The sequence below is a fragment of the Cibotium barometz genome, chromosome 25, assembly GCF_041138505.1.
Source record: "Cibotium barometz isolate CiBa-2024 chromosome 25, ASM4113850v1, whole genome shotgun sequence".
NCBI classification, from domain to species: Eukaryota; Viridiplantae; Streptophyta; class Polypodiopsida; order Cyatheales; family Cibotiaceae; genus Cibotium; species Cibotium barometz.
The window spans coordinates 51,343,183-51,370,015 of record NC_141070.1 but is presented as its reverse complement, the minus strand read 5'-3'; the positions used below and the strand labels follow the sequence as shown (position 1 = coordinate 51,370,015).

The following is a 26,833-nucleotide window of genomic DNA, read 5'->3' as shown; positions in this document are numbered from 1 at the left end:
ACATGCATAAATCAGGCATAAACTCATCCACCCGACCACCCCCGAGCCCAAGGGATGCACACATGAATCATAATGAAGTACATCATACCTTTACCTTGATGTCCCATACCATCAAGAGGTATAACTCCAATCTAGTAGCATGTAGCTATAGTGTGAAATGGTAGGTGAGTAGATATAATCCTCTGTACAAGAGAACATCATATCATAACCTAGCCTCAAGATAACATAGCCTTAGCCTCCCTTGAGTATGCCCCATGCTCCTATTATATAAGAGGGCCCTCAGGTGACTCTTGACTCTCCATTTCCCATGTGTGACCCTTGGATGCCTGACCCTAACCTTAACCCTTAAGGTTAGTCCTAACCCATGCTCCACTAGAGCTTGTTCCCATGCTCCCATGTTCACAAGCCTAATGTGGGTTAGCCTCCTAGTATATGCACACATAATGTGCATATAACACACATGCCCAAAGTTACCCCATGGTAGCCAACACCACTTCACACATGAAGCCCCCTGTGCATGGCATATCTAGTATTACCATTCCTAGAAGGGTCACATCTCATTCTAGTGCACCCATGAAACATCCCTTTCCTAGAGTGAGTGTGCTACCAACTCCCGCGGAGCGAGACCGACTCCCAATGCCTACATGACTAAAGCACCTATTGGGATGCCAGTAGGACACATACATTATGTAGCACATCTACCCCCACCAGGGTTTAGACTATTGTTAGCAAAGGGCTAGTTCTCGAGGTCGAAGGACTCAAACCAGAGCCCGGTTTCGTACCATAAGAGCTTGACTGGGGTCCCTTCGACTGAGCGGCCACATTGGGAGAAGGCCTCCCAGCTATGTGACTAGAATAGACTAGGAGGGAGAGAACAAATGAAACCCTAAATAAAAGCATCTGTATGTCCGTACATTCAGACGCTCCTCTCCATACAGCAAGAAAACTTCTTTCGCAAACACAAAATTTCAAAAACAAAATTGGAAGATGACGATTGACAATAAATGCCAATCAAAATATATTTATACCAAATCTAAATTTTGTAAAAAACAAAAACAAGTAAACTAAAAGAGTGTACTTTACAAATTTTGCGGTTTCAGCTTTCCGGGGACCGGCTCGCGACATCTGCAATACAGCTACCAGGACACCCACCATGTCGATTGATAGCAATGCATGTGAAGATTCATCCTATTGGAAAAAGAGTGCTCTTCTTGTCATCGATATGCAGGTAAGCGGTAGGCTCAGAGACCACAAAGGTTCATGTGAGCCGTCGGGGGCACTTGCCACTCAGAACGTGATCACACTGCTTCCTATTTGTGATGATGGCCAGAATGACTTTATTCTTCCGGGTGGGCCTATGCATGTTAAAGGAGGTGCAGCTATTGTTCCAGCCGTTAAACAGGCAATTTCTTTTGGTCGAGGAAAAGGTGCTTTGATTGTTTGGGTAGGTCACTCTTGCTTCTTGCTGTTTATGCTTGTAGATGTCTTATAAAGTGCTGTTCTTTCGTATTGTATGTGTATATGTATACATGCACATATGCATACACACATACACTTATCTGCATATGTATATACATATATATTATATCGTGTGTGTGTTTTTTGAAGGCTGGATACATTCTCATGTTTTTTGTTGCTTATCCATCATACGTGGCATGATGGAGGGTAAAGCCTTCAGTCTCTCTTGCTTGGATGAGTAGAGGGGCAAGGAAGAGGGTTTTCTTTGCGTGGATGTGCAAGGAATGGGGGATAGGAGGAAAAAGTACGAGTTGTCCAGGTTGGACAGCAGGCTGTCAGGCTGCTTTGCTCCTAGATAAGCCTCTGTTTCCAGTTGTACAAGCGTAAGGGCAAGGTACAGCCCATATGTAGTCCCATGGCAGGCCTGAAGCAAGGTGCACACAGGCTGGTCCATCTCTGCAGGAGGCAGCCAGAAGTGGGGCAGCCGGTTGGTGCTTAAGGGCTGCCAGGAGAGGTGCAGCCAGAGACGCACATGTACTTGGAAACTCATGAGACCAGTGACAGACCAGCAGAAGGGGGGCGCATGGATGTGTGAACCCGTTGATAAAAGAGGATGCTTGTGTGATATCAGAGGTGGGCCAGCTTTTTTTTAGTAAAAGGCATGTTGAAGAGGGGGCTATTTATGAAAGAAAGTGAAGCAAATATAAAACACAGATGTAGGCCCAGGTACAAGACCTGTAAATGCTGGAAACTGATGTGTATTGCTGAAATCTGAGCACGAGGGATGCCCGTAGGTGCTGTACAGTGATGAGAAGCAGTAGCAGCTGCTAATGACCTTAACTGAATGCTGAAAAATGAGATAAATTGAGGGAAAGGGAGCCAGCCCTTATATACTACCTCTGAATGTTGGTCGGCTAGCTGTAGCAGGCCGACAGCATGGCTGTAGCATAAAATGTTACATAAAATGCCTAAAAATACCAAAAATGGTAGAAAAATGTTGGATATCTTTGCTAAGATATGCCAATGCAAGGCCTTGTAAATGGCCAATACAAGCATGAAAAAGATGATGTAGACCCTTTGGAGATGATATAATCCAACACCTCTTCAGTGCTAGAGGGGTGGTCCAATACCAGCACGCTGAAGTAACACCCCCATAGTACCTCTCGGAAGTGGTTTGGTGAAGAGATCAGCCACATTGTCCTTGGTAGAACAGTAGGCCAGTCAAAGAAGGCCCAACTTGATCCAGTCGCGTACAAAATGATAATGCACTTCAATACGTTTGTCCCCGTGTCACAGGATTCTGTGTTAGAGCAATAGCACTCTGAGAATCTGAGAAAATAGTAACCGGGGAAGTGTCGGCATAGCACAAATGCTCCAGAATCTAATGAATCCAAAGTGCCTCAGTAGAGGAGAGAAGGTAGGATTTATACTCAGCCTCGGTGGAAGAAGCAGAAACAATCCTCTGCTTTTGAGACTTCCAAGAAACCAATCCAGAACCAAGCATGAAGCAATATCTAGATGTAGACCTCCGCAACTCAAAGATAACGAAGAACTCTCAAAGCTGCCTACCAATGAGACCTTCGAGCGACTGATGAGAACTGGATGAGGACACTCATAGCATAGGAGATGTCTAGACGGGTGTTGGCAAGGTAAAGCAATGCGCCAACAATTTGCCGGTACATTGTGGAATCCACCAAGGGTGTATCATCCTCCTTGGATAACTTGGCATTGGGATCCATGGGACAAGAGAGTGGTGTACAATTTGACAACCCATAAAGTGTGAGCAGCTTCCTCACATACTTCTGTTGAGAAATGAAGATACAGTCATCTTGCTGCCAAACCTCCAGCCCAAGAAAATAATGTAGAAGGCCAAGATCAGTCATCTCAAATGTCTCTGAAAGCTTGGACTGAACATGTGTGACCAACCCAGTATCTGAACTAGAAAGAATGAGGTCATCAACATACAAAACAATGACACAAACATCTCCATTAGAAAGAAGCACATAGAGATTGCTGTCAGCATATGTTCTCTCAAAGCCAAGAGATAACAAGAAGGCATCAATCTTCTGATACCAGGCACGGGGTGCCTGTTTGAGATCATAAAGAGCCTTCTGCAGAAGATAAACATGGGTGTCTTGTCCCTGAATCACAAGGCTACTCAACATAAACTTCTGTCAGAATATGCAGTGGAGATGATGACAAAATTTGAGAATACAAGAGCAAGTACAAAAAAATACAGCAATGGAGGCGTGTAACTCTGCTCTATATACACAAGAAAATCCCGAGAACATGATACAATGGCATGGGGGCAATGGGGCCATTTTATGTGGCCCCAAACATGTAGTCGGCTTGCATCAAGGACAGCCGATAGGACAAGAAACCTTTGCATACAACCCTATCTTTGCTATCATGTGAAGTGTTGCCCTGCACATCCGGATCCATATGCATATTAGGCTTCGGTACATTAGCATTTTCAACTTTGTTCTTCTTATTTGGGCATGCTCTTGCCATGTGCTCAGTGTTGCACAAGTAAAGCATTTGCCTTCACGCATATATTGCTCCTTCTTCTCAGCACTAAGACCAAAGTTTGTCGGCTTATAAGGGCGCTTTTTAGCAAACTTATTTTCAGCTTTTGGACTTAATTTGGCTTGGTTTTGGTCCCTTTTAGGTGGCTGTCCATCATTTTGCAGGTTTTGGATAGCCCTCTCTTTGCCTTGAAATGAGGGTTTAGCCTTATTGGATCGACTCAATTTGAGTTCCAATTGCTCGGTGGCGGTGGCGGTGGCGGCTGCGATTAATTGGTGTAAGGTATGACCAGGATACATTTGTAATCCCGCTTTGTACACGGGTTGCAATCTCGATTGAAACCTTCTCTTCCTTTCCGCCTCAGTGACATGCATAAATGGAGACACCTCCAAGAGCACTTTCCAAAACTTTTGTACATATGCATTTACCGATTCCCCCTCATTTTACTTTACCCAATCCCACTTCATTGTTATCTCATTCAATGCATTGGGAGGCAAGAATTGAGCATAGAACCTCTCCTTGAACTCTTCCCATGATCTAACAGGATTCGGTGAGAGCTTCTCCGTGAGCCACCAATGGGCAGCAGTGCCTTTCATGAACATGCTTACATGCCGGATCATGGATTTCTGAGTGAAATCCTCATCATTGAAAGCAATATCAAACTGGGCAATAAAAGCAAGTGCCTTTGATGCATCATATTTCCCATGATATGTGTCAAACTTCACAGATTTGTCTCGGGCTTTGAAGTCACGAGACTTTGATGCATGTGTGTGCATCTCAACATGTTTTCCCCATGTTTGTCCATTGGGACAGCCCCTGTGGACTGGCGTCATTTTTGGACCAAAAGGTGATGCATAAGGCATAGATACATGTGCCCTGTAAGCATGAGGCATGGCTGGCCCCTCAACATGCATTGATACATTTTTAGCCGTAACTTCTCCCTCACGAGCACACTCGAAGGCATGAGTGGCATAGAGATACGCGGAATATCTGCACCAACATAAAATTGCAGCCCATGTTGCATGTGTTGTGCATGTACATTTTTAGTCGGCAATGGCATTTGAGATACATTTTGACCACTGCCATAAACATTGTATTCTTCACGGGCTACATGAGGTATTCCTGCATGGCGTGAAGTCACTGATTGTTCCTCTCCCATAGCATGGAGATTTATCCTCTTAGACATAAGTTCTTGTTCGGGCACCAGTGGGGATTCCAAGACATGTGGGATGGTTGCCTTTTCTGCATAGGCATCCTCGGTACGAGCTAAGTATGCACGTGTTGCATCCCTCGGTTGCATGTGCAACTCTTGAGCAATCATTGCCATTGCATGATCCATATAAGATTTAGCTTTCTTGGCCTTCAAACGATCATGTACCAATGGATCCTCGCGGCGATAGAGATTCAATTCTTCTTGTTGTGCATGGAGAAGAGCCTGCATACGAGTAAGTTCAGCCCTCAAGACTATGGACTCTTCTTCTTGCATCTTCTCTTTGCCACGGGACGGCTATCCCACATATTCATGTTTCCTATTGTGCACCACATGAGTTTGCTCATCTTGTAAAGCATTGGAGGCATGCATTTCATTGTCCCTGCCTCTTGTATTAGCATCTCCAACATTCATTGTATGGCTGTCCATAATGTTCTAAGTGTAGAGATAGCTAGTGTTCACGGTGATCGTCTCTCACGATAGAAGTGAAAGAGAACCGTATGCTCTGATACCAATGTAACTTGGTTGAACACAATGCTAATCAATACACTTAAATACACTAAGATTTGAAGGACACTTGCTCATATACAAGAAGTAAATTGCTGAATTGACAAGAGACACAATGAGCCGGAACGGCCGACCCCTCCCTTTAGTAAATTGTATTACTATTGGAGAAATTCAATACATAGCTTCACGGGCATCCATTGCCAAATCCTCCATGCCAATGCATATGAAATTCAGTATTTAGAAAACAATGGTATGTCGATGTAGATCACCAAGGAGCTGCCTTGATGCCCGGCCCGACTTCAGTGCCCATATTCTCTACCATTGGCTCTATGTTCTACCAAGCAAGGTAGCAACATCTTCAAGAGCACGTAGGACAAGAGAAATACTACACAGGGCAGCTAAACAAGGAGTCCTGCCCTTCTACTGAATAAGTAATGACAACACATTGTCCAATTAGCTTACTAGTCTTCATAGAAGTTGTTGCAAGCGAAAGCCTTCGCGTTGGAAGCTTTAGAAGTGTTGATATCTTCGATTTGCCGCAATCCTTCGCGACAAAAGTCTTCAAGAGGATAAAGGGAACCCTGGGAAAGCTTCCCCTATGGTTCAACTTAAGAAAGGAAGGCTGAAATTAGGGTTTTCAGCAAAAAGACCAAAAATTACAGCAAAAATGAGAGCTGTTTTGCTGAATTTCAGTCATTGGGAATGAGTAGGAGAGTGATTAGCACTTGGAAACACTCTTGGAAGCTTGGAAAACACCCTAGCAAATTGGGTATGGCCATGGAGAGCTTGGAAATGGAGAGAAATGGTGGAAAAAAACAGAGTTTTCAGCCTCCAAAAATCCTCATGAAGAGAAAACACGAATTTTCTATAAATATAAACTTTATTAAATAAATGACCAGCCAACTTGACCAGCCTCTAGTTAGTATAAATAGGCTTGCATAGGGCTTAGTTTCTCATTCAGTCTTCAGTGTGCTAAGAGCTTTCCTCCTCAGTCCTAGGAGTTCCCTTGCCTTAAGCACTAGACTAGTCTCATCCAGCCCTTGGAGTGCTTGAGTGTCACGTGCACACCAGTCAGGTGTACAGTGACATGGCTTCATTCTAGCATCATTAGCATCATCAAGAATCATCAAGCTTTTAATCATGATTTATTCAGGCATTTTATGGGCATTTTACATCAGCCAACTAGTATTTACACTATTTTATGGTATGAATTATACAGTCGTGGACATTCAGTAGGCTGGCCGACCAGCAGCCCTTATGCATATAAATAGAAGAGCATATCCATTCAGCACATTCAGTCATCAGGGGCTCAGCAGTGAAGCGCATCCTCCTCAGGATCAGTTGGCGTTTCAGCATATCAGCATCAGCCCTCATCATCAGTAGCAGATAAGGTAACGCATCACCATCTCAGCAGTTGTAGTCAGCAAACGCATCATCCTCAGCATCATATTCAGCAAACGCAGCAGCATACAGTCCAGAATCAGCCATTCAGGTCTGCGTTTTCATCATTCATCAGCATTCAGCATCTGTTCCCAAAGCTCCCTTCAGCGTTTCCTTCCCAGGAGACAAGGGAAAGAGTGGACAGCAGTTCAGCCCGCATTTACAGCATTTAGGCAGCATATTCAGCTTTACAGATCCATTTGGATCATCATTGTAACATCTTTCATTCATCTAATATAGCTGCATTGCATTGACACATATCTGTTGTCTCTTAAACATCATTAAGTGCAATTAAGTGTAGACTAAGGTTGTGATTACTACGGTCTTAACCCCTCGCATGTCACATTGGTATCAGAGCGATACAGGGTAACCAGCCTTAGAGCATGTTCATTCCATCAGTCATTCAGTCAGTCATCATTTTTATCGCTTCCGCACAGTTAAACCCAGTTCTCAAAATTTTGCAAGCCACCCTCAAGGATTTTCCCTTAGGTCTACATCAGTAACCCATCCATCTGCATTCTTGCACAGCATATAGGGTTGCACATGGCTTGCGTAGCAGTTATCATAGCAGTCATCTTAGCAGTCAGTCGTGCATACATGTTACCCATGAACTCTCAGGGAAGAAGGACATCCATCATCAAAGGAGGACATAAGTTTGGACTTCAACTGGCAGCAGCAGGGAGTTGCTCTTCCACAGAAGACGGAAGTTTGCTCCAACATCGCCTCAGGAGGTTCAGAGCTTCAGGTACGACGGAGATGGTAGGTGAAAGGTTTCCAGGAACAGGTCAGGGGTGACTCAGGTATTGGCCATTCAGTTCCCGCAGTACATAGCGTCTTGGCTCAAGGATTTCACTCCTGCAGACGGCCTCAGTCCCAGCAGAAGACAGAAGGGGGCAGTGGTTCGGAGGAGAAGGATCGCAGAAGAGTCGAAGGTTGCCAGGTATACACCCAGCAACAGTTTAGCAGCGGGGAATGTCACGTGCACACCAGTCAGGTGTACAGTGACATGGCTTCATTCTAGCATCATTAGCATCATCAGGAATCATCAGGCTTTTAATCATGATTTATTCAGGCATTTTATGGGCATTTTACATCAGCCGACTAGTATTTACACTATTTTATGGTATGAATTATACAGTCGTGGACATTCAGTAGGCTGGCCGACTGCATTTAGGCTGGCCGACCAGCAGCCCTTATGCATATAAATAGAAGAGCATATCCATTCAGCACATCATCCATTCAGTCATCAGGGGCTCAGCAGTGAAGCGCATCCTCCTCAGGATCAGTTGGCGTTTCAGCATATCAGCATCAGCCCTCATCATCAGTAGCAGATAAGGTAACGCATCACCATCCCAGCAGTTGTAGTCAGCAAACGCATCATCCTCAGCATCATATTCAGCAAACGCAGCAGCATACAGTCCAGAATCAGCCATTCAGGTCTACGTTTTCAATCATGAAAAAACTCTGGTTTTTCATGCCAAAAAGATTTCAAACTTTGGGCTCAAATAGGGATTAATAGTTAGTCTAACATAGGTTATCACCTTACCAATCTTAATTTTTGAATTTTTTTCGACATTAATTCAGCCGCCGTCGTGAAGAACCAGACTGGTTTTTCATGCCAAAAGTTTTTCAAAATTTAAGGATCATATTTTCAAGATAAGATTTTTTAGATTTTACAGCATTTAGGCAGCATATTCAGCTTTACAGATCCATTTGGATCATCATTGTAACATCTTTCATTCATCTAATATAGCTGCATTGCATTGACACATATCTGTTGTCTCTTAAACATCATTAAGTGCAATTAAGTGTAGACTAAGGTTGTGATTACTACGGTCTTAACACCTCGCATGTCACATTGAGTTTGCTTCAGCCAACCTTGGTTCTCCAACGCATGCATCTTCAGCAGCCCTACGGCCATAAGAGCATCAGCATTCAGCCTGCGTTTCAGTCCAGCATCATCCCTACAGGTCTGCGTTTTAGTCTACAGCAGTTCTCAGCCCTGAATCATCAGTTTACATCAGTATCCAGCCTTCAGTACATCATCCAGTCATACACCAACCCTCTGCCCTTCCTCATGCCCTTGGGAAGAGTGCATAGGCTCGAGATCAGTTCATCGAGGTGTTTCTACAGCCGTGTACAGTTCAGCCAATCTTCCGATCCTCCGAGATCTTGCGTTTGGCTTATCTACAGTCCACAGTCATTCTCTCCAAAGAAATAAAGCAAATACTATCTCGTTATCGGGATAGGGGGCCCTTAAGTGGGTAATTCGGGACCCAATGTGGTGTACAGTTCTCATATCCCTCTCTGTCATATCTCTTTAAAGTTTGAAGCATTAAAGTGGATTGCTAAACTCACGAAACTCAGGATACAGAAGACGGTGTGAGTATTTGTGTGACAGGATCTTCCAATACAAAGACTTCCGTTGCATATCACACTGATTGTCATGTGCACAGTGTGTATCTACGGTGTGCTACACGCATGCAAGATTAGTTTCGAGGCTTGGGGAAGCTTGGAACTAGGCAGGCTGATTGACGAGCTGAGTTAGGGAAATACTAATGGGCGGGCATCCAAGTATGGACGGGCGGGTGCCCAAGTGTGGACGCCCGATGACCGGCCAAGAGCCTATAAAAGGGTGGCCAAGGTTAGTTATTGTATTATAGAGAGTCTCGCGAGTTTGTGAGAGCTCTATGGTCTTGGAGCCTGGATCTAGTGTGCAGACGTGCACCTGCTTTACGCAGCCGAGGCCGACAGCAGTCTCGAGGCCCGTGAGGGCAGCTTCGTGGCGGTATGGGACGTCGCGAGGAGGAGATTGGTCGGTACGTCATCCTAGTTAGCTCAGCTCGTGGCTCGGTGGGGACAACCAAGACTGTGGGCTCGCCCACGGCTGTCATGGTTGGGAGGTGAGTCAGGCCTGCACTCCCTTGTTGTTTGTTCGTTCATTTGTTTGAAGGATTCGAGTTTCGAACCGAGATCGATCATGAGGAGATCCGTGGGGATTTGACAGTGGTATCAGAGCATACCTCGTAAACGAGCAAGTCGGTAGGTAGAGAAGATGAGGTCGAAGAACGGTATGTGTTAAAAAGCTTGCTGTTTTTTCTGTGCATACTGCAGATTTCAGAATAGTATGTGTTTTTTCTTCATCAAAGACACCCATGTTGATGGGAGGTGGTAGTCTAAGTAGGGTTGATTGCTTTGCAAAGAAGAGGCATGTTTGTGTGTGCAGTCATATGCATGAACTGCAGGGAGAGAAACAGAAAAAAACGCATGTTTGCTTTTCGTTGCTTTTTGGCGCAAGAGAGAGAGAGAGCGAGGGTATTGCTGTTTGACGCGTTGCTTGCAGGTGTACGTTCTGGTCGAAAGGGGCCCTGTTGGCAGGCGCCTAAGGCCGTTTAGGCAGGTGCGTAGCCAGCCAGGCAGCGCTTAGGCCAGGCCTGCGTAGCCAGCCAGGTAGCGCCCAGACGAGGCCTGCGCAGCCAGCCCAGGCGGCGCCTAGGCCAAGCGAGCGCCCCCAGCCCAGTCCACGCACGGCGGGCGCCCAGGGCTACGTTGCCACAGGCCCACGTGCAGGTTGGCGCAAAGAAGCTCAAGCTGACGCAGGTGACGGCAGTACGTCCGGCTACGGCAGCACTCGACGTCAGCAACGCAGCAGGCCGCCAGCTATTCCAGGAGAAAAAAGAAAAAAACAAGAAAAGCCAAGTTTTTTTTAGTGCTTTCGTTTTTTTTTGGGAGTTTAAATTAAAAAAAAAGAGTTTAAAAGTCATCCCCTCTCCAAGGTTTCAAAGGTGTTTTATTTTTTTTTAAAGAACCTAGAATATATATATCCATATATATATATATATATATATATATATATTTATTCAAGAAAAAAAAAACACAAAAGCAAAGCAAAAGCTAAGCCTAGCTTTTGGAGATTTTTGGCTTTTGGGAAACCTTTATAAACCCCTCAAGTGGGCTTCTTGCCACACATCTCTCAAGTTCTCAAGTTTTCAAGCTCTCAAGCTCTCAAGTTCGCTCGCACTTTTGTTGTGCAAAGATTGAATTTTCTCTCCACGTACCCTCTTCACGATGTCGACCCAAGAATCAGAGTTGGAGCCCCTCGTGGAACGCGAAGGCTTGCCGGCTACGAAAGGTACCGATGCCGATCTTTTTAATGATTTTGTGTCAAAATCAGATTTCCAAGAGTTCAAAGTAGCTCTCGAAGCTTCTTCGACGGAACGTCAGGCACAAATCGCAGCAGATGCAAGCTTTGCAGAACTCCATTGCTCTATTGACCACTACCCTCTCTCCTTTCTCGGGTATGGATACCTTGGCTTCTGCTCTAGGCCCCAACATTACTTCGGAACTGTTCGGAGGCGAGCAAAAGCAGCAAACCAAGGAGATCGTGGACACTTGGCTACATAAGTGGCAAGCACTTTCAGTTTCATCCATATGATGATGGAAAGAAGATACGGTTAGCAGCAGGTTTCCTGTCCGGCAAAGCTTTGCTTTGGTGGAGGGAACTCAACCCTAAGCCAACGACTTGGGCACAATTTGAAGACGTTTTCAAGAAAGAATTCCTCAAGAAAGAGGATGATTACGATGTTGTTGCCCGGTTTTCAGCTTTGACCATGACCTCGCAGCACCTTACTTATGAGGTCTACCTTCAGAAGTTTCGTGACTTGCAGATGAAAGCTACAAAGATGGATCCCACTACTCTTTTGGGGTTTTTCGTAGTTGGTTTACCAGACTCGTACACCGATTACAGGTTAAAAATAACAAATGTAAAACATTGGACGAGGCCATTCATTCAGCTCGTATCTATGATGATACAATGGTCTCTTCCAAGTCGAAACCCGTTACTGAGCAGGGGAACAAGCATAAAAGAAAGTTCTCCGCACCTATGGCTAACACGACAGAAGGAAAGTTTTCAGACCAACCTTCGAAGAGTTCCAGTTCGACACCAACGAAGAAGAAACGACTCCTTAGGGCTTTAAAGCTCAAGAAGGAAGGACGTTGTTTTATCTGCGAAGAAAAAGGACACATGCGTAATGAGTGCCTAAAGCAAAAGGGTACCAAGACAAACGCAAGACCCAAGCCAAAGGCAGCTAACCAGTTGTCTTTGATAGGAACGTCAATTACTGTACTTTCTCGTCCTAGTACTTGTTCTGATTGTCTGTTCAATTCTAAGGTATTTGGCTTGCATGATCTTCTCCGAGTTTATGGAGAAGTGAATGGCCATAAGATTCACATTCTTTTAGATCCTTGCAGTTCGCATAACTTTGTTAACTACAAACTTGTGCAGAAATTGAGTCTTGATACGACACTCAACGACCATACCTATGAGGTATGCCTACCTGTGGGAAGGCAAGTTTGGGATCACAAGGTGGAGATGCTTCCAATCCAGATTCAGGACTACAAAGATACTCTGGAATGCTATGTTATGCATCTGGAAAATGTAGACTTGTTATTAGGGATTGAGTGGTTTAAGACTCTTGATGTCCAGATAGATTGGTCTAGTCATATTTTTTCTTTTCAGCATAGGGACACCAAGTATAGTAATTTAGGTGATTGTATTCATCCCTCTCAGGAATCTCTTGTAAATACAATTGATTTTGGAAATATATTGGATTCTTCTTTGTATACTGCTTTCCATTGTGTATTGATTCCACTTTCTTTTTTTCTTATCCCTTCCATGGATGTAAATGAATTGAGTGTGTTTGAAAGCAAAGAATTACAGAAGATACTTGATTCGTTTCAAGATGTATTTCCTAAGGAACTGCCATCGGGTTTACTACCTGAACGGGGAGTAGATCATCGTATTGACTTGATCCTTGGTGCTCATCCTATCAGTATTCCACCTTATAGGATGAGCCAAGCCGAGGAAGATGAGCTGGCTAAACAACTCGAAGATTATTTGAGGATGGGCCAGATCCGTCCAAGTAAATCACCTTGGGATGCACCTGTGTTGCTTTGGAGAAAGAAGGACAATACTTGGAGAATGTGTATAGATTATAAGAGATTGAACAAGCTGACCATTAAGAACCGTTATCCTCTCCCTAGATCAGATGACCTGATTGACCGGTTAGCGGAGCGAAATATTTCACGAAGATAGATTTACGTACTGGCTATCACCAGATACGTATTCATGAAAGGCATGTCGAAAGAACCGCCTTTCGGACTAGGTATGACCATTACGAGTTTCTCGTATTACCTTTTGGATTAACCAATGCTCCAGCCACTTTCCAGCAAATGATGAACGATCTTTTTCGTGAACATTTGGGGAAATTTGTGGTGGTGTTCCTGGATGATATTTTGATATATAGTCGTACTCTTGAGGATCATGTCAGACACCTCACGATTGTCTTATCTATTTTGAGACAGAATCGACTATATGCTAAGTTGAGTAAATGTGAGTTCTTTATGACCGACATCATTTACTTGGGACACAAGATCACTAGAGATAGATTGAGCATTGACTATGACCGAGTTCAGAAGGTTCTGGACTGGCCTATACCGCGAACAGTGAAACAACTTCGTTCTTTTCTCGATCTTCTTGTTTTTCTTCGGGAATTTGTATGGGAGTACTCTCAGCTCACACTACCGATGACCGACTTATTGAAAGGTCGTGGACGTAAGTCAAATCAGCCTATCACTTGGAATAACGATTTGGATATGGCCTTCAGGCTTTTGAAAGATAAAGTCAAGGAAGCACCTATCTTAGCATTACCCGATCCTAGTCGGCCTTATGTTCTTGAAACTGATGCCAGTGACTATGCTATCGGGGTTGCTTTATTTCAAGATGGTAGACCGGTTGCTTTTGAAAGTAAAAAGCTAGACGACACTCAATCTCGTTGGCCAACCCTTGAGAAGGAGCTTTATGCTGTGATTCATGCTCTCAAGGTTTGGAGACATTATTTATATGGCTCCAAGTTTGTGGTATTGACTGATCATCAATCAATCAAGTATGTGTGTGATGCGGATGATTTGAGAGGAAGGAAAGCTCGTTGGGCAGAGTTAATGCAAGATTTTGATTTTGAGATCCGTTATCGGAAAGGGTCCATGAATAGTATTGCAGATGCGCTTAGTCGGATTAGAGAGGTGAATACTTTGTCGTTCACCGAGATTTCTATTGACTTATTTCAATCATTGAGAGAGCTTTGCAGGACTGATAGTTATTTTGGTCCATTTTGGCAGAAGATCCAGGACGGGAGCTCATTGATTGACCAAGACTCGATGACTGAGCAGTCTACTATTCAGGCTGCAGGAGGCCAGTGGATGATTCGGAATGGTTTACTGTTCCGTGATGACAAAATTTGTGTATCACAGATCCCGAACATTAGGTCCAAGATTCTTAAGGAGTGTCACGACGCCCCTTCTGTTGGACACCCTGGGGTACACAAGACACTATCGTTAGTGAAACACACTTTTTATTGGCCGAAGATGAAAGGGTATGTAGAAGATTATGTTCTCAAGTGTCAAATTTGTAAGGCAAATAAAGCTGAACGCTTTAGACAGGCTGGGTTGTTGCATCCTTTGCAAATCCCAGGTAATAAATGGGAAAGTATTTCCATGGATTTTATTACCGGATTGCCAAGAACACATCAAGGCCACGATTCTATTTGGATTGTGGTAGATCGCTTGACAAAAATGGCTAGATTTTTACCTACCCGGAAGACTATTACAGCTACGCAATTAGCACGGCAGTTTATCGAGCAATTGTTTAGACTGTACGGGTTACCGCAGGACATAGTCAGTGATAGGGACTCTAAGTTTACGAGTGATTTTTGGAAACTTGTTTTTGAGAAGTTGGAAACAACTTCGAATTTGAGTTCCTCAGATCATCCTCAATCTGATGGCCAGACTGAAAGAGTGAATCAGATTTTGGAGGATATGCTTCGAGCATATGTATCCAAAAGACAGAGTTCATGGGAGGATTATCTTCCTATGTTAGAATTTGCATATAACAGTACCAAGCATACGAGTACAGGGTTTAGTCCTTTCATGCTTATGTATGGTTTTCAACCTAGATCACCTGTTACAGTAGGATTCTTAGGACTTCAGCATGATGCAGCAGGTAATTTTTTGCAAGATATGCAGGAAATGTTACAAGTTGCGAAGGAATCTATTAGAAGTGCTCAAGACCGAGACAGGTTTTATTCTAATAGACATCGTTCACCTAGAGAGTTCTCTGAAGGAATGATAGTGTATTTGCAAGTTCCGAAAGATTCCGAGACTTTACGGACAGGTAGATCTCCGAAATTATCCCCTAGATACTGTGGACCATTTCGTGTTACACGACGGATTGGCTCAGTTGCATATGAATTGGATTTGCCTTCTGATGTGAAAGTTCATCTTGTATTTCATGTCAGTAGACTTAAAGAAGTACTGGGTGGAACAGATCAGTTAGTTACTCCTCAAGAAATTATAGATGTCGAGGACATGACATTTGTTCCGCACGAACCTGAAAAGATTCTTGGATTTCGTGAAAGAAGATTGTGTAATACGCTTATCACGGAATACAAGATCAAGTGGAAGGATCGTGTTGAGGAGGACGCTACATGGGAGACATTGACTACTCTTCAGAGAGATTACCCTGGCTTTTTAGTGAGCTCAGGAGTGAGCTCTTAGAGGAAGGGCAGTATGTCATGTGCACAGTGTGTATCTACCGTGTGCTACACGCATGCAAGACTAGTTTCGAAGCTTGGGAAAGCTTGGAACTAGGTAGGCTGATTGACGAGCTGAGTTAGGGAAGTATGGACGGGCAGGCACCCAAGTATGGACAGGCGGGCGCCCAAGTGTGGACGCCCGATGACCGACGAAGAGCCTATAAAAGGGTGGCCAAGGTTAGTTATTGTATTATAGAGAGTCTCGCGAGTTTGTGAGAGCTCTATGGTCTTGGAGCCTGGATCTAGTGCAGACGTGCACTTGCTTTACGCAACCGAGGCCGGCAGCAGTCTCGAGGCCCGCGAGGGCAGCTTCGTGGCGGTATGGGACGTCGCGAGGAGGAGATTGGTCGGTACGTCATCCTAGTTAGCTCAGCTCGTGGCTCGGTGGGGACAGCCAAGACTGTGGGTTCGCCCACGGCTGGCATGGTTGGGAGGTGAGTCAGGCCTGCATCCCCTTGTTGTTTGTTCGTTCGTTTGTTTGCAGGATTTGAGTTTCGAACCGAGATCGATCATGAGGAGATCCGTGGGGATTTGACACTGATGCCATTCACACTGTCCACCATGTCCCCGTGCCCACCTGCATACTGTCCAGAGAAAAACACAGGGTCGTGTTGACAGATGGATGGATGATAGAGGGACTTCGGGAAAAGATTGGGATGACGACAGTCATCCAAGAACAGGTTGGAATCCCGTCATCAAGTTTAGCAGAGGGGGATGTCAGGTGCATGACATGCTCATGTACCTTCTCAGGGCTAATCCAGAAGGGGCAACCAGCAAAAGAGCAGTAGAACTAGATGATGGAGCATAGGGTGCTGAAGTGGCCAGTATGGGATAGTTTGCTGCACCCAGAAGATGTCGGCTGAAGACGAGCCTGTCGGCTGTACCAGAACATGGCGGCTGCAGCAGGCGATTCAGGTCATGAAGAGGCGCAACCCGACCAGGAATTATTGGGGTCCAAGCACCAGTCGGCCAGCTCCTCCAATCATTAAAGAGACTATAAATAGCATAAGATGCTCATTGTGTTCGTCATTCATTCCTCTAGGGAATGGGTCCTTAGGGTCCAGCATTAGGACCACATTTTGGGTGTTTCCAACCTTTTTATGAAGGCAGCCAAGGGCTGTAGATTAGGAGTACCTTTTTGTACCATATTAATATATTGAATTTCCAGCATATCTCTCTCTCTCTCTACTCTCCCTTCTGTCTGCGTTTTTGCATCAGCATGTTCTAAGTGGTGTTTAGGGTTGAAAGAAGACTCTCAGAGCTTCCGTGTGTTACAATTGTAGGATGGTATGTGGGTAGGGGTGGAGCAAGGCCTGGATGAGAGAAACTCAGAGGAAAGATTGGGAATAGGAACTACCTGTGGAGCGGCGAGAGCAAGGGATCCAGGCTGTGATGGTGTTGGAGAATCAACAGAAGGAGCAGCAGTAGAGAAATCTCGTGAAGCCATGTCCTCTGACAAGAAACCTTCTCTGAAGAAAAGGGGCTGAAAAAAATTCAGCAAGTCCTCCTCTCAGACTATGCACAGCAAGAAGAAAGGGAGGGAGGGTGGGAAACTGAAAGGAGAGGAAGAAGATCTCTCCAAGATGTAGTTCCCTGTCCTCAGCACCGAGAAGAGGGCTTCAGCAATCGGAAAAATCAGCAATCTTTGCTGAAAATTCAGAAATACAACAGTCCCAAGTGTCAGATGAAGAAAACTCAGCACTCTTGAGGAAGCCTCTGCTCCCGGAAGAAAACGCCGCACCTTCTACGTTGAAATCTGCAGAAAACGCAGCAAACTGTCGAAGCCTTTGCTCCAAAACAGAAAACACAGCTTTCTTCTGCTCACTGGTCAGCGTTTTTCTCTGATACCATGAAAGAAAGTGAAGCAAATATAAAACACAGATGAAGGCCCAGGTACAAGACCTGTAAATGCTGGAAACTGATGTTTATTGCTGAAATCTGAGCACGAGGGAAGCCCGTAGGTGCTGCACAATGATGAGAAGCAGTAGCAGCTGCTAATGACCTCAACTGAATGCTGAAAAATGAGATAAATTGAGGGAAAGGGAGCCAGTTCTTATATACTACCTCAGGATGTTGGTTGGCCAGTTGGAGCAGGCCGACAGCATGGCTGTAGCATAAAATGCTACATAAAATGCCTAAAAATACCAAAAAATGGTAGAAAAATGTTGAATAATCTTTGCTAAGATATGCCAATGCAGGGCCTCATAAATGGCCAATACAAGCATGAAAAAGATGATGTAGACCCTCTGGAGATGATATCTCTACGCACAAGTTAGCCTTGCCATACACTTCTCATCCACCCCATAAGCTTTGCTCTCCACCTTTCACTTCTCTTTACCAATGGAGTTGGAAAACAACCCTTTTCCTACTCTGAATCCTCAAAATCGAGCCTCTGCATCACCGCCAACTGATCGGAATCAAGCACTCGTTATCACGTACACCAAAAGAAAAATAGGCCTCAAATTTATGTAACCAAGAATGCAAGGTAGAAGGATTGATTTTTGTCATGTTACATGTACCATGGCACTAATCTATGGATTAGGGATCTAATCCAGTGGGATTAGGGGGGCCTAGTGTGTGGACTTCTCGGTCTATTAGTAATTTATAAGACATGATTGGAGACATAACACTGAAAGTAAAGATACTTAGAGCGCAAAGCTGAGTTGTGTGGCATTGAGACACAAGGCCTTTTTAAATAGGGCTTGAAAAGTTACAAATGAAGAGGCACATCCCTGACCAAAGGGTGTGACTCGTGAATGAATAGTTATGTCCTTTGGACGTAGAGATGTGTCCTTTGATCAATAGATGTGTCTCTTTGAATAGATGTGTCCTTTGGTAATGACCCATATGACAGGGTGTGACCCTTCAGTGGTGCCCTTTCAATGACTAAAGACTCATCAAGAGTAATTAAAGAGATTAAGTGATAATCGTGACATTCACTTTCACTTAAAATAAGATCCAAGGTTATATAAGTGATTGCTATTGACTAAAGAACTCTTGAAGTAATTCTGGGTATTGTTGTAGATCGTCATCACTTTGCCAAGTTGAATCTGAACATCTAAATCTTTCCATTGTACCAAAAATTCTAGAATAATCTTTTGTCGAGTTTCTTTCTGTCGAACATCAAGATTCTTCTTTGGAATCAAACTCATATATTCATCTTCAATCTCTAGAACATGATCTAGAATGTTCGGTACAGAAGAATCTCCTTGTACAAATCTCTTGATCCATGATACGTGAAAATTCGAATGAATTTTTCCCTATGAAGGTAGTAAATCCAACTTATAACTCAAAGGAGAATTCTTCTAATAGTCCGAAAAGGATCATAGTACAAATCTAGCAGCCATAGGTTGCCTTCTTGAAAAGGTGTAAAACCTAATCTAAATCTTGGTCTAGTGATCCAGTCCAATGCTGGACTGAATGCTTCAAAATGATGAGCGCAGTTGCCTATTATAGGCTTTGGAATAACCAATTGGACTGGCCGACTATTGGTTTGCCAAGTCCTAGACAAAATCCACATACTGTGCTGCAGCCGACAGGTCATTCTACTCTCTCATGCGCTGGCCGACAACACCCCTTGTCCACCACCTCAGTCTTTTGCCAAAAGCAGCAACACATGCTCAAAAATCTCGTTCTTTATCTGTTGCCCCTTCAAGATTAGCCTTGGGATTAGCCAGTGCATGTCTTGCACATGACAGCTGGCTTTCATTATTTTGTTGACAAGAGAAACGTGCTGTAACAAACTTTATAACATCTGGTTGAGTGAAAATATACTTCAGGGAATGATGATTTGTCTTCACAATAGAATCTGCAGTATTTGAGTCGTGCAATCATCTCTCTCTCTCTCTCTCTCTCTCTCTCTCTCCAAAATCCTCTCCCTCTGCTCGTCATCTTCACCATAGTGATCTACCACCCACCATAACCTTCTATGAGACCTTCAATTGGTATCAAAGCAAGGTCTTGCTTCGAATGATTCGCCGTGCCTACTACTTCGAGCGACTTGCGCTTGCATTGCTTCGCCTCCACCTGCTCCGTCGTTGTTGCCCGTTTTCGCCGCCCAAAGTGGCAGAAATGGGCTGAGCTAAGCGCCACCGCTTAGCCAGTTGGGCTTAGCCCATGATAAGGTGCTGGCCGAGCTAAGTTGAGCGCCACCACTTAGCCGGCTGCCTGTCCTTTGTTTGGCCGCCGGCCTTTGCTGTGCTCAGCCTACTTTTGCTGCCCTATCCATTGTTGAGCTCCTACCTCTTGAGCGTCCCCTTGGTTCAAAGCCATCTTATATCTTTATGTGCTATACAACCCTGGAGAGCACGCTTTCCCCTTGGTGTACTCATTAACAACCTGCCTCTACTACAACATCATGGCCTTGTCAGTACTAACAATAGACAGGTTCTTTGGCACTGGGTCCCTACTTGGCAGATCAAAATGCAGCTTTTACTGAAGCGAGAAGAAGTTTAGGAGATAGTCTCTGGCGACAACGAAGATCCAAGAGCCATTGTGTTAGAAAAGCACAAGATATCGCGACAATGCAATGAGCGAGCCATCACCTTAATCAGCGTGAGCCTTTTAGATGCTTTGGTACATCATATTGACTTCAAATCAGTAGCACAAAAATCTGGACAAAGGTGGAAAGTATCTTCGGTCAACCTCGTTTCTCTCTAGATCATATAACCTGTATCCCTTGGAAAGAGAGTTATATCCCACAAAGATAAGCTTTTGGGACTTTAAAACGCATCACTCCCAAACACACGGAAATGGGAGACATCAGGTTTCCTTCCAAAATATGCCTCAAAGGGAGTCGTGTTCGGTACTGAAGTCGTCGTAGACCGGTTGAGGATATGGACAGCCGTAGCCACAGCCTCTCCCCAAAGTGGACGAGGAAGATCACGATGCTCTAGCATCGTCCTCGCCATCGCCACCAGAGTCCTGTTCTTTCGTTCAACTACTCCATTGTCTGACGGCGAACCGGTATTAGCCAGCTCCCTCTTGATACCATGTTCCGCACAAAATCTCACGAAAGCATTAGAAGAAAATTTACCTCCTTTGTCAGCCCGAAGAGTCTTCACCTGCAAGCTAGACTCTTTCTCCACCATTACGTGCCACTCCTTGAACTGAGCAAAAGCTTGGTCCTTCTCTGAGAAAGGAAATAAACCCATGTGAATTTGGAACAATCATCAAGTAGTAACATGAAGTACAAAGAACCTCCCAAGGATGCTGTCTGCATAGGTCCACACAAGTTAGTGTGTACCAACTCCAATGGTTTCGAAGCCCGCTTGGAAGCCTGCTTCGAAAAAGATTCCATGTGCTGCTTACCACGTATGCAAGAATTGCAGCGTCCTTGCTTGTTGCCAACATCTGGCAAGCCAACCACCATCTGGCCCGGAAAGCTCGCCGCAGCACATCCACATTCAACCTGAGAACTTGTCAAAGAGGAGAGTGTGGAGAGTTTGTATATACCATTCTCCACGCCGCCTTCCCAAACAACCTGGCCAGTCTCACGGTCCCGTAGAGCAACAGAATGCTCCTCAAACTCCACCCGGAAGCCAGTCTTGCATACCTCATGCACTGACAATAGATGAAAACCAAGTGCTGGGACATAAAGAACACGAGAGGAATGCTTCCCCCCTCTGCCATCGGGAGTGATCTCCATCCGGCTCTCATTGTGTATCGGAATTGTGGAATTGTTGCCAATGAAAATGTGTCCTAACTGCCGTTTCAAATCCAGAAAGAAGTCACGGGAAGGAGTCGTGTGCCTGGAAGCCCCACTATCGAAAATCCATTCCCGAGTATCCTTTGCGGTGAAGCTAACTGCCTCCTCGCTCAAAGAAGATGAAGCATCCATGTCCATCATCTCTAAGTGCACAAAGGCTGGAGTATTTGTAGCTGAAGCTGAAGAATCGGCACTCTTCCCAGTCCGCTTGGGACACTTCCTCCAATAGTGTCCTTTCTCGCCACAATCATTACAGGTCCTCTTGGCTTTCAGTTTCTCTCGATCTGAGTCGGGCTTCTTCTCAGAAGACTTCTCTGATGAAGCCTTCCCTTTGTCCTTGTTGTTATTACGGCCTTTTGACTGTTGGCCAGTTAAGGCCTTAGAACCTCCGTCCTGTGGAGGGTTCGTGAATCGCTCTTCCTGGTCCAAGACCATGGGCAGAAGCTCCTCCCATGTGATGGTGCTGAGCCTGCCACTGGTAATCAATGAAGAGTAAAAGGCTGAGTACTGAGAGGGCAAATGTGACAGCAACGTTATGGCCATATCCTCTGATGATATCTCTTTCCTTGCCTGGAGAACTTCCTGCTGAAGAGCCTGCAACTTGTTGATGTGCTCCCGCACCGTTGACGACACCCGCATCCGAACTTCCAAGGAGATTCTCTTCATGGGTGACACCCTGTTGTAGAGAGAAGCCAAATGTTGCCAAATACCTCTGGCCAGCGTCATATGCTTGATATGATTGATTACCTGTGGTGTGCAATTGAGGAAGATGAAAGAACGGACTCTGGCATTGACACGATCCCATAACTATGCTTGTGCCTCCCGTTCCTTCCGAATAGAGGGTAACTCCCCTTCCTCTAACTCCGGCTGTGGAACCCCAACAACAATGAAATCAACAAGGTCAGAAGACTCGAAAATAGATTCCATCATTACCTTCCATATGCTGTAGTTGTTCCCGTCCAACTGACGGTCCACTTGGGGAGTGTCGGGATCTTCACGTGCTTGTCAGCCATCTCAAGTAAATCTGCCATTGCGGGGTTGTAACTGAAAAGGGAGGGTGGGTGGGAAAAAATGAAGAACTAAACTTGCAAGTGGCTGTCCAGCAACAAGGCCCGCCTTTCGCTTGCTTCTCCTCTTCCCATACGGCCCAAAACAGTCCTCCAATCAGCAACACAAACAGCCCCCCTCTTGCTCACACAGTTCCCAAGATCTTCCAAGAGCCTAGAGTTCTGATACCATGTCAGAATATGCAGCGGAGTTGAAGACAAGATCTGAAAACACCTAGAGCAAGTGCACAGCAGAAAAACGCAGAAATGAGAGAGAGAGAGAGAGAGAGAGAGAGAGAGAGAGAGAGAGAGAGAGAGAGAAAGATTGATTTTATTAACGTCTTCCAAAAGACCGAACTCGGCCTATGAGACAAATCATGTACCTGTGTGGGGTATCCTCTGTCATCCCAACAAAATGAAAAAGTACTGAACTAAAAAGCTGAATCTGGGTGTGCAATAAGTACAATGAGTGGGGGAGGGGATGGAGCTCTACTACTAGGAGAATGCAAAGCTATATGCATGGAGTATACAATCATGATATGCAACCTAGCTAGCTCCATCATGTACCATACTGGGGGTATAAAATGGTATACATCAATGAAGGGGGTGTCCACAGCTCCTTGAAGAACATGCCTGGGTCTGCTCTGAAGTGAGCCAGTCGCTCCGCACCCTCTCTGTGAAACTGAGCTCTGATCTTTGTCATCTCTCTCTGGTATAGGCGTGGTGAGAAATCCCAGAATACAAGATGAAAAGTGTGGGGGGGCAAGGGGCCATTTTATATGGCCCCAAGCAACCAATCGGCTTGCTGAAAAACAGTGGACAGCAAGCATAAATGCCCACGACCAGCTTTGCCCTCCAGTCGGCCAGGAGCAAACCATGTTAGCCAGCACACAAGGGAAAGTTGGGGGCAGCAGAGTAGTCGTACAGCCCTCCACACCAAGGAAAAATATGGAGAGTGGGGAAAAATGAGAAAACACATAAATCGAGCGGGCACACCCACAAACACATAAATCGAGCGGGCACACCCACAACAGAGGCCCTGGTGTAAATATACAGACAGGAGATGATTGCTAACACCTTCCTCCTCATATGGCATGATGAACGCGACCTCAATAGCCGAAGCAACTGTGCCCTACATAACAATACGGGCGGGGACACGATCCATAGTGAAAATGCGTAGGATCCTCTGCCAACCCTATTGAGCCTTTGGGTGATCCCAAAGACAATGACGTTGAGACTCGTGGGGATGGCCACACCTCTGACATAATGCTGGTTTGCCCCCAGTGGCCAACCAAGTGCCAACTGCTAAGGTCCTATGTGCTAGCTACCACATAAAAAGAGCGATCTTCTGGGGCCAAAAACTATCCCACAGCCGCTTCCAGAAATCTTAGAGAGTGTGCGGTGGGAGGCTTTGGGATTGCTAGTGTGGTGTTGCTGCTGGAGCGCCCTCCACCTCTGACTTCTAAATCCTATGGCCCAACCGTGCAGTGTAAGCAAAAAAGGGGGTGCCAGGTGTCTCCTCACTATCTTCTGGATCTTGCCATCTCCACTCTCCTGGGTCCCATTGGAGACTCGTGACTCGTGAGAGGCCGGCCCTCTCAAAGCCATAACCGCCAGAGTCTCTCTGTGGCCACTTTGCCCGGTGGAAGGTCGATGTGCCACTCATGTGCATGAAAACAAATCACCCTCACCTTTTGCAAGGTGCATCCCCTGAAGTCCTCTGAGGGGGTCTTTTCTCTCTGCAGTCTACCATGAAGCCCAATAGAGAAGGTGAGTAAGGCGGAGCTCTCATCCGCGCCATGAACTGCGAGGGGTATATCGTGCCTAGTGAACACTCCCAGCCATTGGGAGTCGATGACGGGGCTAAGTTTGTCTCTGCTTAAGGCCTCTGGCCTCTAGGGACAGTTGTCTGAATGTAAGCCAATCTTCAAGTGACCTAGTGAGGCCCGTGCTCAAAGCTTTGCACAACACGTGTAAGCGATGCCTGAGTATGTGACCACTGGGCAGACGGACCATGGGGTTCTAGATCAGAGGCTGTCGGAGCTCCTCGGAGGCTACTGGAGCTGATTGCTAAAGGGCCGGGCCTAGGGGCGTGTATCCCACCCACCCCCCTGGGAAGGTTTGAGCTAGGCCGAGGGGTGGGACTGAAGGAGAAGGCACATGCGGAAGCATAAACAGTAAACATACGAGAGAGCACAAAGGAGATAGAGAGAGTTGGACAAGATCACCTTTTATAACAGCAGTAAAGCTTTACAATGGCAATGGCCAGCAACTAAGTGTTGAACTATGTGCAAGTGGATTGGATGATGAAGTGAATAAAGGGGAACTCCTTATATAGTGCCTTAGTGAGCTAGCTGACTGCCTCTAGGGCTGGCCGACTGCTCACAGGACATATAAATAGGAGATACAATAAAATGTCAGATACATAGTAGAAGCCCCAGAACACTGAGATGCACAATTCTAACACCCCCTGTGTAGCTCATAGTGTGCAAGAGTCGGAAGAAGATAAGTCGATGAAGATGCAACCATGGATCCTCCAGCACCGCAAATACTGGAATCACCTCAGAGAGAGCACCCACCAACTTGTTTCCTCGAAACAAGACGCCACCACGAACAGCAAGGAACTTTGCTTGGCCACGAATTCCTACACAAGTGTGCAGTGGACTCCAAGAATAGATGATGAGCTGTTGAACACACCGCGTCCATAATCCCCAAGAGTGGACGGAACACACCACGTCCCAAAAGCCTCGAACAATGAACTTGGAATAGATCCAGTTCATAATCTCTGTTGTACCAAAGATAACCATGTCCTGCTAGATGTCTAATGCTTGGAACTCCAAATCATGGTCCCCATGCACCAATAGGTGGAGCTGTAATTAGCCCCCTCTCCCGCCCACAAGCCTCTTCTGGCTGGAAGCACATGGGGAGGAAACTGCATGTGTACTAGAGAAGCACACCATCTGGGGTCTCCTGAGCTGGAAGCGCCCTGGGAGTCTTAGAAGTGTTACTAGAATCTGTATCACTATCCTGTGTCGTGTCTTTGCCTTTTCTTTGAGATGAAGCCTTGTCCTTGGTCTTGTCCTTCTTCTTGGACAAACAATCCTTGGACAAATGTCCTTTCTTCCCGCAAGAGAAGCAATGACTCCGACCTTTCTTTTGAACTGAGTAAAGTGCCTGGTCAGAACTATTGATTTACACCTTCAACTTACCCTGTGAGATGAGAACGGACGACTTCTCCAAAAGTAGGGAGCTAAGATCATCAAAATCCAACTGAGTGGATGTAACCTGGCACCGCAAAGATCAAGAAATAACATCATAGTCCGGAGGAAGCTTGGTGAGGATAAGAGCAGGCAGCTGAGAAGAGGACAAAGCAGCACCGATAGCCAGTAATTGGTCATGGATAACCTCGGCCTTTATGAGAAAAGACTGCATGGAATTGACTTCAGGAAATAACAAACCGTAGAGCTGCCCCTGCAAGGTAACTGTCCTCATCGATGAATCTCGAGCAAAGAGATCAGACCATACCTGATGAGCACTGGTGAGAGTTTGCACTGCTTGTGAGACCTCCTCGGTGATGGTCCGCACAAGCACAGAATGCGCCTTCGAGACCCGATTCTCCCAGTCTTGTAATTCCACAGCAAATTCATCCTCTTGATCTTGAGTCCACCTCCTAGAGTTTTGAGGACGCTCAGGCTTTCTTTTAGTGCCTTGAACAATGTCCCACAAACCCTTATGGATGAACCATACCCACATTTGAAGCTTCCAATGAGCGTAGTTGGGTCCTTTCAACTTGTCATCTTTGTTTGTACAGGGGGAGCCATATCCACAGCAGCAAAGAACAAATCTCAGCTCTCAAAACACTTCTCTCAAGTGCTTTCCAACGAAGCGAGGCACTAGGAACAATCAGCCCCCTCTCAAATCGTAGAGAGAAAGAGGCAGAACAGCAGCAAAACAGTCCAAGATCCATGGGAACCTCCTACCGGAAGGGCAGGGACTCGTGGAGAAAGAAGAAAATGTACAGCCACTTGTCTAGCAACTCCGCATGCAAGAGAACTCACCAAATCTGACGCCGGTGCAGAAAACACAGCCACAACTCCAACGTTTGCCTCTGTAGAAGAAAACGCAGCCACCAAAACTGGCCAGATAGCCTCTGTAGGAGAAAACGCAGCCAAAACACTTCAAGATCTGCCTCTAAAGAGAAAAACACAGCCTGTAGGGCTGGCCGACAGCAACCAGAAGAGGGCTGGACCAGAAACGTAGCAAGGTACTGAAAACGCAGCAACTGCATGGA

The 26,833-nt window shown here is 45.5% G+C and overlaps 1 protein-coding gene across 1 annotated transcript in view; it reads left to right on the top strand.

Annotated features, from left to right (window-relative positions):
• The first annotated feature begins 1,094 nt into the window (after positions 1–1,094).
• LOC147624703 (Isochorismatase family protein) overlaps positions 1,095–26,833 on the top strand; it is a 68,145-nt gene continuing 42,406 nt past the window's right edge. Inside the window, exons 1-2 of the mRNA XM_086819739.1 lie at positions 1,095–1,228; positions 1,331–1,444. Coding sequence (XP_086675865.1) covers positions 1,154–1,228; positions 1,331–1,444 — 189 coding nt within the window. The 5' untranslated portion in view covers positions 1,095–1,153. The remainder of the gene's footprint in view (positions 1,229–1,330; positions 1,445–26,833) is intronic.